This window comes from Rhinolophus ferrumequinum, chromosome 25 (genome assembly GCF_004115265.2).
Source record: "Rhinolophus ferrumequinum isolate MPI-CBG mRhiFer1 chromosome 25, mRhiFer1_v1.p, whole genome shotgun sequence".
In the NCBI taxonomy this organism is placed as follows: Eukaryota; Metazoa; Chordata; class Mammalia; order Chiroptera; family Rhinolophidae; genus Rhinolophus; species Rhinolophus ferrumequinum.
Genome location: NC_046308.1, coordinates 15931357 through 15944105, shown reverse-complemented (window position 1 = coordinate 15944105; position 12749 = coordinate 15931357). Strand labels below are relative to the sequence as shown.

The window sequence follows — 12749 nt, the reverse complement described above, 5'->3', positions numbered from 1 at the left end:
GGTCATGTTTCTGAGCAGGACACATGGGGATGACACATCACCGAATGGCCTTGGGGGTGGAAGGGGCAGTTATGGGCTTTTGTGAGCTTTCAAAGGGGCCTTCAAAGTTCCCTAGCAACACCTCCCCCCCACCAAGAGGAAATAACTCCTCGGGTGCTGTCACCCACACATCCCATCTTGAAAATGTTCTTTGAATGCCAAACCTTCGGGATGGAGTTCAAACACCTAACACGACTATCAGAGCCCCTGTGATGTGGCCCAGTTTCATGGTCTGACCCCCACCCCATAACCACCGGCCGCCCATGGGACATTCCAACCACCAGGACTACAGGTGCTACACCAGGTCCCCACACTCTGTCTCTGCTTCTGCTGTGTCTTCTACCTGGAATGCTCCCCACTGCGTCAGCTGGCTAGCTCCTGCTCATCCTTCAAGACTCCTCCTCCAAGAAGCCCTCCTGACTCCACTCCTAGTCTGGGTAGATGCTCCTCCTCTATCACAGCCTTTTTGGAGTCAGCCAGACCCGGGTTCAAATCCCGGCTCTGCCACTCACCGGCTGTGTGATGCTGGACCAATTGTTCTACCTCTCTGGGCTTCACTTTCCTCATCTAAACATGGGGATACTAACGTTTTCCTCACAGTTCGCCATGAAAGTAAAATCAGATAATGGGAATAAAGGATTTATCACAGCACCTGGCACAGACACGCTGCTGATTCACTGTGACTTTAATTATTAGATTCAGCTTTATTCCATTCGTTTATTCAATTTGGAGTGAATGCTCTGTGGGGGCATAGAAATAGCTAAGATATATCATTATCTTTGAGGAACTCTGTCTGCTAGGGGGAGGGTGAAAGGAATTCAAAAGCATATTAGGAATAGTGGCATGTCTGAAGGCTTGCGATGTATTAACGACTTCATATGCACTTCCTCAGCACAATCCTAGGGAGAAGAAGTAGTTATTGCCACCATTTTATTGATGACACAAAGGCTCAGAGACTTGAAGAATCTGCCCACAATCCCTCAACAATAAGTGTACAAAACCAGCCATTCTTATCAACCCTCAGCTCCTGTACCAAATGTACCAGCTCAGGTCATCGGACTCATCCCTTACCTTATACACAGTCCTGGGCTGCTTCTTTTGTGTTACAGGTAAGTAGGGAAGAGATCATGGCTCCGATTTCTATATGGGAAACTGAGGCACGCAGAAAAAACATTCCAGCTGTGCCCTCCTCTGTCGGGCCTTAGCTAACCCCACTGTGGGTATCTAGGAACACATCGCATTACAGCCTCAGAGCCTCTGCGGCCAGCTGTCTGCTGAAATACACCCTCCCCAGCACGCCCAGCAGTTAAGGCCCAAGAGACGCTGACATCCTGGGTCAGACAGGAAACCAGGCAGTCTTCTTCTCCTGGGGATTACAGAATACCACATCGTCCCCACGGAGGCACCGTGCTGCAGCGGAGCACAGAACTAGGAGTCAGAAGACCTGGGGTGTGATCTAGGCTCAGTAACCACATGGGCACATGACTGGCTCTTTCCTCCCCATCCTGGAGATAAGCTTCCAGCCACACTCACGACCATCAGGACCAAAGTCCCCCAGTATTTTGCAAATGGACTTTGTGACCTCAATCTCCTGGTGGAGTATCCTGGTGGAGTCTCTCAGCCATTCCTGACCCAAAAGGGACTCTGCTCACACAAATGAGGCCAAGTATCAGAGTGCACAGGCCTCCGTCTGTTGTCACAAATAAGGTCTTGGGAAAAGCCCAAACTATATTTCAGAGAGAGAAGACAAAACACCTCCCTCATATATCTCCAGGAGCACCCACAGCCTTATAGGTACCTCCTACAAGCAGACAGGCCCGCTTTCTCGGGAAAATAAAAAACCCCACTTTGCATCAAGGCAGATTTTTGCACGCTTGAAGAATATTTATAGCCGGCTCCTCCTCATCTCCTCTTCTGCTCCTTTGCAAATGAAGCACTTAAATCATTTTGCAGTAACGTTGTCTTTTTTAATAAGCCTCGTCAAATGGGGCTTCCACTGATGAGGCACACATGTTTCGGCTACATTTCTATCAACTGTCTCCGCCCCTCCACTGAGCCAGGGGGTGGGGTGCCGAGGCCATGAATGGGGTGTCTTCCCGATGCATGGCCCTGCCGGGGTGTCCGCTCCCGGCTGTTAAGAGAAAGTTACCAACATAGAATCTCATGGAAAGAGAGAGCTTTGATCTGGTCTCTAACCTAATGTTTCCCAATGTGTGCTCCCTGGATCAGCAGGTTCTGTAGCACCTGAGAATTTACAATTACAGAAGCTCCAAGGTCACCCCAGGCCCACCGATTCAGGATCTCTAAGGCAGGGGTCCAATAATCTGTCTTCTTCCACATCCTCTGGGACACTTTCAAGTATGAGAACCACGACCCTAAGGCAGCATGACCACCTGTGTCAGGGTTGCCTCGGGCTCATTAAAGAAGCAGTCAAGAACCCGTGCATCCAGATGCCCTCCTGGATCTTGGAAGATGGGCCTGGGGAAGCTACAGGGTTAACAGTGATACCGGCACTCTTTAAAATGCTAAAGCAACCAATATAAATCAACAGTAGCTTTGGCAGGGGATGCAGAGGCAATTAGAGCCCTTTCTACAAATAAAATTTTACTTGGGCCCCCATATGCTACATTTCACCAAATCTGAGTGGCCATTGATTATAAGATTCACCGTTATGGAACATAAGAAAAGAAAGTGCTGCCAATTTTTAGTGTGAGACTCCGCTGACTGCTAAGATGCGTTTCAATTCCAGAGATGTACAAAGGTGGAAAATAATGTGCATCTGAGAATCGATAAAATACAGAGTGAAGCCAAAAAAAGTGCATCTACTGCAAATTGAAGCAGGTTTGGGAGTTCTGCAGCCCTTTGATCTCTTCCTCAGCCTTTGGCAGTTTTGAAGACACCCGGGGCTTCAGAAAATACAACTTCCAAGTTATTACATCAGAAAAAGCAGGCCACAGAGTGGAAGAAGACATCTGTACCACGTGTATCCAACAACTGAACTTATAGCCACAATATATAAAGAATTGCTACAAATCAATAAGAAAAGCAATAGTCCTTTCACTTGAAAGACCACTCTGCCGAAAAGGATAACCAAAGAGCCAAAAACATGTGAAAAGGTGCAAATTAAAATCAAAATCTGGCACTCATAAACACCCGCCAACATTGCGCATGAAAAAGACAGACACCACCAAGTGCTGGTAAGGATATGGAGCAACCGGAACGCTCACCTGTTGCCACGGGAGTGTAAAGTGACACAAACACCTCAGCAAACTGTCCAGCATTAGCTATTCAAACCGAACATAGAAATAACTTAAAATGCAGCAGTTCCATTCCTAGGTAGAGTCTTAACAGGAATGCAGGAGCTGTCCACCAAAAGACACGTGCAGGCTTATTCCTAAGAGTTTAGAATTGGAAGCCGCCAAATGTTCACTCACAGTAGAATGGATAAATAGTGATCTCTACACATAATGGAACACCATACAGCCGAGAGGATGCATAATACAGAGCCACTCATGACAACACGGCTGAATGTCCCACACATAAATGTCACATGAAAGAAACCAGACACAAATGAGTACACACATTTGACTGCATTTAGGTACTGTTCAAAATTAGAAGAAAACAAATCGATAGGGTTAGAAGTGAGTTTGGTGGTTACCCTCGCAGGGTAGTATTGAAAGGGGGTCTGAAGGGGGGATTCGGAAGGAGGTGGGGGTGATCTGTGTCTCAATCTGGGTGCGGTTCACCTTGAAAAACTCATTTGAGATGTAGACTTATGACGTGTGTACTTATTCGCATGTTGGACCTTCATAGAACTTTTAGAAAAGAGGAGGAAGAGGAGGGAGAAAAGGAAGAAGAGAAGGGAGAGGAGTCAGGGAGGAAGGGTAAGAAATCACCACACTCAGCCATGTAGATGTGAGATCAACTTACATACCCACCAGCAGCACAGAAAAGCTCCCGCTGCTACACATTCGTGCCAACACTTGGCTGCATGAGACTTAGATTTTGCCCATCTGAAGTGTGAAATGATACCTACCGTGGTGTTGATTTGCATTTCCTGATTGCTAGCTAGGTGGAGCATCTTGTCGTGAGTTCATTACCCATATGAATTTCTGAACCTTTGCACGCTGAAAACAAGAGTTCCCCTCTTGGGAACTGCACATTCCTATTTTTGGGGGTCCATTTCCCCCCCTCTTGGGGTGTTTGCCTTTTTCCAGTGATATGAGGAAGTTCTTTACATATCCTGGATACTCTTTGTCTGCTATGTGTGTCGCAAATGTTACCTCTAAGTGTGTGGCGTGTCTTCATTTTATGCTTCGATAAACAGAAGTTTATTACTTTAAAATACTCAAATGTATCATTTTCCCCGAGACTTGTGCTTTTGTGAATTATTTAATAAATTCTTCCCTTAGGAGCCAGATGACAAGTCTACACTTGCTGGTTGTGTGGCCTTGGGAAGATACCTAACATCCCGGGGCCTCAGTTTTCTCCTCTGTAAAATGGGGACAATAACAGCATGCACCTCACACGGTTATTTTGAGGAGAGCACTGGGTGCAGAGCCAGGTGCATCACCTTCACCCAACCAGCAGACCTCACCTCACACAGGGACCCCACACAGGAGGGATGGGGGTACCTTGCTCTCTAGCAGGTCTGCGTTCTGCCGGAGCTCATTCCGAGACTTCTCTGATTTTTCTAGCTTCTGTCTCAGCATCGTAAGCTCATCCTACAAAAACAAACACCATAACAGAAGCCATTCTGGACCAGTGGTGTATGTTCCACACATGTTAAGAGTGCCGGGGAATGGAATGGGTGATTCGGCCAGTCTGTCTGTACGAGGCTCAGGTGCTATGTTCATACAATGGACCCTTTCCTTTCTTTCCTTTCTTTTCCTTTCCCTTCCCTTCCCTTCCCTTCCCTTCCCTTCCCTTCCCTTCCCTTCCTTTCCTTTCCTTCCCTCTCTTTTCCTTCCCTTCTCTTCCCTTCCCTTCCCTTTCTCTCTCTCTTTCTCTTTCCCTCCCTCCCTAACTTTCTTTCCCTTCTTTCCTTCCTTCCTTCTTTACTTCCTCCCTCCTTCTTTCCCTCCCTCCTTCCCTTTTTTCCTCCTTCCCTCTGTCTCTCTTCCTTCCTTCCCTCCTTCCTTCATTCTCTCTCTCTCTCTCTCTCTCCCTCCCACCCCCCACGCTTTCACCATTTAGGATATTAATGTCTCTGCTCATGCAAGTCTGGTCCACACCAGCCCCGTCGAGGGGCTGAATGCAAATCTTTGGAAAGGACCCGTTCATTGCTAACCAGAGACTAGTCTGCGTGCGATGGTGAGCTCAGTTCTCCCCCTCCCTGAATATGACGTTTCTGCTGGTGGCTCAGCACTGTGCTTACGAAGCCACCATTTGGGACAAGTGAAATGCACCCACACCGCGTGGGTGGAATGAACCATGGAACACTCAAAAAAGGAGTCCTAGGTGGCCATGAAAGGAGAATGAGGAAGTTCTCTATAAAAAGTGGACTTGGCATGATTTTCAAAAACTATTTTTAAGTGAAAAAATGCAAGTTGCAGGAGAATATACTCAGTATTCTACTTTTTGTGTAAGAAAGAAAGGAACAGTGTGTGTGCACATTTTCTAATTTTTGCAAAAAGAAAGAAAAGGAAGGATAAACCAGAAACCAATCAAAAACGGTTACCTGTCAAAGGTAAGCACTGACAGGTAGAAGGGCCAGTAAGGGGAGTGTATTCTGTGAGGTAAGAAGATAAAGGACTCACAGGCTGCACGTTGGGATAAGTGGTAAGTGTTCGTGCACCTGGGGTAGGGAGGGTGCATCTCACCAGTCCCCAGAGCCTAGAGCAGAGCTGGGCTGCGTTGATGGGAGCAGAGGGATGTCTGGAAGCGAGCAGCCAGGGCGACTGGGCAGAACATTCCTAGTTCGAGAATTTCCAGACATGGGGGTACTGGGTCTCGGATGCAAGCATCAAGATGGGGTGTGGGGAGGGAGTAGCCACCCGGAACCCTGCCTGACGTGTGAACCCACCTCCTTGGCACGGAGCTGCTCATTTCCGATGGTGGCGCTCAGCAGGGGCCGGAGGGAACCGAGGAGCTGCCACCACGGCCAGTCCTTGACCGCCAGGAACACAGCCATGTTCTTCCGGATGCACTGTGTGGCCAGCCGATGGGTCTGCAGACAAAGCAGAGAATTGAGGGGTCCTTCCTAACCGGATGAAGGTGAAGGAAAGAAAGGAGGCAGAGGGGGGCATCGGGGACAGAGAAAACGGGTTTGCATCCTACTGGGAGGGACTAAACACTTCAAGTTTTTTAAAAGCTTCCTTTCATGAGTCAGGCTCTCAGCATCAGGCATATTTAATCTTGCATGGCCTAATAATAATAACAGGACGAGACGTAGAACGTAGTACACAATGGGTCACATCGTATCATCGGATTAGCTTCAAAATTTACCACGCAAGGCCGGAAAAAGATCCTTGGAAATCCCTGAAACTGCCCGCCGGAAACAAGGGCCATAACAATGCTGTTTGTTGATACTTCGGGGACAGATATCATTTTCAGTGTATTTCACATGAATTCCATACTTCTCAAACCTGCGTGTACATCATCATCTCCTGGAGGGTTTGTCAAAACACACGGGGTGGGGCCGTGTCCCCAGAGGGTCCAATTCCAGAAGTCTGGGGCAGGGCCAAACACCGACCTTGCTAACAATTCCCCACTTGACAGATGCTGCTGGCCCGGGGACAACACTTTGAGAAACACTGACCTAATTCATTCTTACTGGAGGAAGGAACTGTGCTAACAAGCCCAGAAAATCTCCTCTCTCACCACCCCACAGCCAACACATGTGCCGCTGGTAGGGCGCTTCCTACATGCCGGCTTCTGCCCTGAGTATCTTATACAGCTTAGCTCAGTCCTGTGAAGGGAGGTGTTATTATCATCTCCGTTTCACAGGTGGGGAAACTTAGGCGCAGAGAGGTCAAGTCGCGGGCCCCGTGTCACATGGCTTCTCAGTGGCAGAGTCAGGATTTGAACCCCTGCAGTCTGGCTCCAGACAGAGCCCAGGTTCTTAACCAACCTCTCTTCCAAACCATCCCAAGGTGGAAGGTACTTGAGTGAAGTGGGCCAGTGGGATTGTCCACAGCATTTTCATTATTAGCGCGCTTGTCCCTGCCTGCTTTTGTCAAGCGCATATACTTGAATTTATAAATTCTCATACGTAAGCAGAAGGCACAAAGAATGAGACTCCAGGCTAGTAGCAGTAATTAACAGCAACAATACTAAGGTAATAGCCATCGGTATTTTTGAGCAGTTGCTATGTGCCACTCAGTGCTGAGTACTGTACTGTACTGTACTGAGTACAGTACTGTACTGAGTCCAGTACTCAGTACTGGACTCAGTACTCATGATCTCATTTTATTTTCTCCCAGCTAGTACGCGGGGAGATTTCAACATAAGTCTTGTTTGTCTCCGGAGCCAAGCTGCCTTCTCTCTATTGTGCAGAGGACAGAGAGGAAATTCAGTCTCCGGAGATCTCTGAAGATGGTGGTTCAGGACTGCAGACTCTGAATGGGCCCTTTGGTCCCAACTGCCTGAGTGGCCGGGTCCTGCCCTCGCCCTCTCTGTTTGGCCCGTGGAAGATGGGACACGTAGACCCACAAGGGCATGGACAACCTCATGGATATCTAGATCAAGGCTGACATTGCTGGCAATTTGATGTCAATGTCTTAGAAACAACATCTTGCAAAGCGTCACCCAAAGTCTCACCGCGCGGAGTGCGTCCGTGGACGGGTTGCACCAGCACCACTAGGGGAGACAGGCAGACCCCCACACCCACTGGATCAGAATCTGCACGTTAACAATACCCTGTGGGGGATTTGGGCCCAGGAGCAGGTGTGAGAAGCGTGGGATGACAGCCCCCCGACCAGTACGGATGCCGCTTTTCCAGGATCTCGCGCCTCTGTTAGGGTCACGAGGCACACCGGCCACCATACCTTCAGCTTCTTGAATTCCTGGCGAGACAGAAAGCCCCTGCAGGCCGCCTGGAACAAAACAATGCTGTGTGACACCAGCTTCTCTCGCTGCTTCTCAAGCCTGGAGACCACGCCTGCTTTAAGGAAAATCTGGAAGGAGAGAAGGTGGCCCATGAATTCTCCTCCACTGAATCAGGCTGTCTGAAGGGGGAGGTGGTTGCCGCGCAGACCCCAGTTCTCTTGCATCCACCCAAAATATGGGTTAGCAGTTGCCCTTGGCCGAGCGTCTAAGGGATCAGAGCGTCTTGTCTACCGATGGCTCCTCTTGCCTTTCGCTCACTCCTGGGGATGCAGCGTGTGGTCCAGCCATCAGCGAGGCCATTATCAGCGGGGAATGTGTGAGGAATGCAGCATCGCGGGCCCCACCCAGGCCTGCTGAATCAGAACAAGCATTTTCATGCCATCCTCAGGGGAGCCAGCACACATTCTTCGGAGACCCAGTGCTAGGACGGATCTGCCTAAAACTAAACTTCACCGGTTACCAGAATCACCAGGGGAGTGTGGTGAATGCAGATTCCCAGGCCTCGCACCCACGAAAGGTTGAATTGGTGGCGTTGGTGTCAGGCGTGGAAATGTGCATTTTTTTTATTTATTTATTTTTCTTGATGAGTGCCACAGGCCATCTGAGAAAAGTGGTGTCCTGGAAATACTCGGTCCAGAGAATGTAGGGGAAGTGAGGGCAGCCCTCCTTGGTCAGGAGAGAATGGGGCCAGGCTGGTGTCACCCACAGAAGGCACTCAGGCATCTATTGGAAAACAGCTAGCGGTCCACCGTTTGCAGGCCTTGGCTCATCAATAATGGATGAAGGCCTCTTGCAGCAATGTGATTACTGTGTCCTCGGCCTCCTGCAGGGCCGCCTGCGAATAGATAGCAGGGAACACAAAAGGGTTTTCGGAGAGAACCTGAAGCTTTGGGGCCAATAGAGGTGGTACGGTAGCTACAGTTGGTCTCGCCTCCCCAGAGGCAAAGGGAAGATGCTCTAATGGAGGGATTAGAGTCGGTGACAGGCGGAGGGGATCACTTTTCAGATGCCCTTATGCTTAGTTCTACTGCAGCCCTGGGCATTTCTTTGCCAGATGTGGCGAATAACCCCAAAGGTGTTCGTTTTCTCTGGAAGCACTGGACAGCTCCATCCTAACCAGTGACATTATCAAGTAATCGGTGACATTATCAATTAATGGTTAACATTTCATGGAGCCCTTACTGTGTTCTGCATCAGAACTACCCGCTTGATACACAGGTAAAGCATTTTACAGGCATAGTCTCATATGGTAGTTATTATGCTCCCTCCGTTTTACGGAGGGAGAAACGGGAGCTAATAGGGCAGTTCCTAGGATCTTCCACTAGCAAGTGGCAAGACCAGGATTTATTTCCCTCTGTCTAACTCCAGACAAGACTACAATTCCCACTGAATACCCTTATCATTTGCATGGCACCTGCATTTTTCAAGGCTCTTTCTCAGATGCTTCCCTTTAACACTCAAAACAATCCTGTAAGGAATATATTGGCTCAGGGAGGTCGTGTAACTGACTCACGGTCACGTAGCCAGTGATCCATTTGAACGCAAAACCTTGAGTTTATCTCCTGCATCCCTTCTCCAGGTCACCATGAGGCTTCATTTCCTCATTCTTTATGATACACACACCTGAAGTTTGGGGTTGCATTGTAGTCCGATTCCACGTGGAACAACGGGTCTCAATAGTCTCCATTCCCCTAAATGTATTTTCTGTAATGGAGACTACGCTACCAATACCGCAGCCAACCCTTTCTCGATGGGAAAATGAGAATTCGCACAGCCAGACATTGCTAACTCTGTTTTGCAACCCTCTGTCGCTTTACAGAACACTTCCTATCAGCCAGGGCCACCAAGACAATTAGCCTCATTGAAATAAAGACACGATTGACTCATTACCTATCAGATTGCTTCAATAATGACTGTATTAATTTCACAAGCTAGCGAGTCCCACAAGCTGCTATAAAAAAAAAAATCAATGATCAAAGTGATGACAGCATTAGTTCATATATTACAAAAGGTGGCAGCTCCTGCCTAAACCGCTATTGATTAAGTATGGAGCTTTCATTAAAAAGATAATTGGAAACGACCATTCACAGAACAGGAATAAGTCATCGCCTCTGCAGAATCTTATGTTGATTTTTTTTTTTTTCCTTTTAAGAGCATGTTGCTGACCAGAAGGCCACTGCACGTGGAATCCCAGCTTTTTCATAAATGTCATGACCCTCATCACAGGCCTTGATAAGGCACCGGGGGCTGAACATCAGAAAGAAAAACCTAAATTATTCGCTTGTCACGGGTCCAGCTGCTTATCGGACCCAAGCAGACTGTGACATCCTAACATCCTCATCTTTAAGGAATCTAGAGGCCTCTGCCACGCAAGCTGTTTTTCCTCCAAAAATGCTGAAGGCCAAGGTTTAAACGTCTGACGTGGTAATAGCTTCCATATCTGGTACTGCTGAGGAATTGGCTCTTCTCATCGTAGTAATTTTCTAAGTGAGTTTAATTCTTTAAGCATTAAAATGCCATCCTATTTGATAAGCATCTTCCCTTACGGACAAATGCATTCAACAAGTAATGACAGCCAACCCCCGCTTACTGACAATTTACTGGTTCCCATAGCCAACTTGGGGAGAAAAGTTAAGAGGACAAGATAGAAAGGTGGCAAGTTATATAGCTCATGCTGCTACAATAGCTCCATTTTACAGATGAGGGAACTGAGGCTCAGAGGTGAGGTGACTCACTGAAGATATACACAGTTAAGAAGTGTGGACCAGCTCAGGCGGCTCTCTTTCCACTTCATAGCCTTCGGACCTATTAAGGGCCGAATCCTGCAATGCATGAGAGTTGAATCCGCCCTTAAAGATGTCAGTCTATTTGCCTAGCCTGGCTTCCAAAGGACATGCTGACCTTGACTTGTTCTTGACCATTTCTTAGTGAACACCAAGTATTACTCAATAATAATAACATTTCATTACTGGGATGTTTGGCTTATATACTGCTTCCCTACACCACTGTGAAACTATATAGTGACTTCTCACCTTCCTCTGCTTTCTTCCTTGCTTGCAATAGCAGCTGGGCCCCATAGGGATTGGTTTTTATATTTGTGAAATAACTAGTAATTAACTAGACCGGTGGTTCTCATATGTGAGCATGCACTGGAATCCCCTGGAGGGCTTGTTATAACCCAGACTGCTGGGTCCCACCCCCAGAGTTTCAGAGACACCAGGTCTGGGGTGGCACCTGAGAGCTTTATGTTTTCGGCAAGCTCCCAGGGGGTTCTGATGCTCCTGGGGCCCATACTTTGAGAACTGCTGGTCTAGAAGAATGAAATTCTTGGAGTTGAAAAATAATTCCTCTGATGCTGGACCATAAAGACCTGTGTGTAAAGACTGTGGTGTCCATTAATAAATAATATAACCCACGGAGTACTTAAAAGACCATGGAGTGGACCAATCCAGGTTTTCATGGGACCTATAGCTGTCCTCCTAACTACCTATAAGACGTTGAAAAGAGGATACAGCTTTCTCACCTGTAAAGAAGGGATGTACCAATTATCTCATAGGAAGTTATCAGAGCAAAACAGAAATAATACAGGAAGTTGCCTGGTGCAGCACCTGCTCCTGGTGGGAGCCCAGTAACCGACCGGTTCATTCCGTCTCCTGGAAGTGTCTGCAGAGTTGTTGCCAAGTCTCAGCAGGATAAATCAGGCTGAGACCACAGTAGACTAATAGCTTCAACCAAATGCGGAAGCAAGACCAAGAGGTCTATAAAGAGCGGTTAGTTTGTGTGCGGGGTAATCGCAGGTATAAATGACTGTGGGCTCTCCAAGGAAGGAGGTATGATGTGGCAGCCTACTCAGGGTTCCAAGAAGTACTGATGGCCAATAATGCCACTATGGTAAAGCCCTGGAAACCAGGGCCCTTCCCCAGCAGCTCACACAGCATTTGGAAGGGCAAGGTGATCGATCAGGCTTTATTGGTTGATGTTAATCAATCAGTAGATAACTTAGTAGGGAGATGGGTGGTGCCATTTTTCCTTTCATCTATTTTCTCTCCAGTTTGTTCTTCTCAGAAAGGCATACTAAGGTCCAGAATGCTCACTTTTCGAGACCACTGAGGTCCCTGGGAGTGTAACCGCTAATAAAAGACATTTACCAATGTTATGTCCTGCCACATGATCACATTTCATCTTCGCAGCCTTGTGAAACAGGCAGGCAGGGCAAAAAAAATCACTAGCCCTGATTTGGTTGAAAAGGAGACACACAGAGGACGTGCATCAGGTCTCTTCGGGGTCCCTGATGGGATGGGCAGATTGGCATAAAAGAGAAGTTCGACTCACTTGGCTGGGTCCCAGAACTACGGCCTTCTTCTCCAGATCCAGGGTCTGCAGGAGCTCTTCCACAGCCTGGGGAGAAGAGAAAAGTTAGAGGAGAAGACGGACAGAAGACAGTAGACTCCCAAGGGGAAGGTCAGGCTACCTGAATGGCCGGGACGGAGAGGACGAGCCCACATGTCTGGGAGCTTTGGCTAACAGAGCCCCACCTCACACCGGTGATACACACGGAGGAGAACCTACTGTGTCTGTGCTCTTCTGGGACCTTCACAGACACCATCTCATTTCATCCTCAAAGCAACCCTAGGAGGGGCATCATACTACCACGCCCATGT

At 48.0% G+C, this 12749-nt stretch overlaps 1 protein-coding gene across 1 annotated transcript in view; it reads right to left on the bottom strand.

Moving 5' to 3' along the window:
• Nucleotides 1-12749, bottom strand: part of MYO18B (myosin XVIIIB) — a 244040-nt gene that overhangs the window by 137457 nt on the left and 93834 nt on the right. The window contains exons 22-25 of the mRNA XM_033098254.1: nt 12421-12486; nt 8028-8156; nt 6065-6208; nt 4674-4763 (exon numbers count right to left, since the gene is read on the bottom strand). Of these exons, the coding sequence (XP_032954145.1) occupies nt 4674-4763; nt 6065-6208; nt 8028-8156; nt 12421-12486 (429 nt within the window). The remainder of the gene's footprint in view (nt 1-4673; nt 4764-6064; nt 6209-8027; nt 8157-12420; nt 12487-12749) is intronic.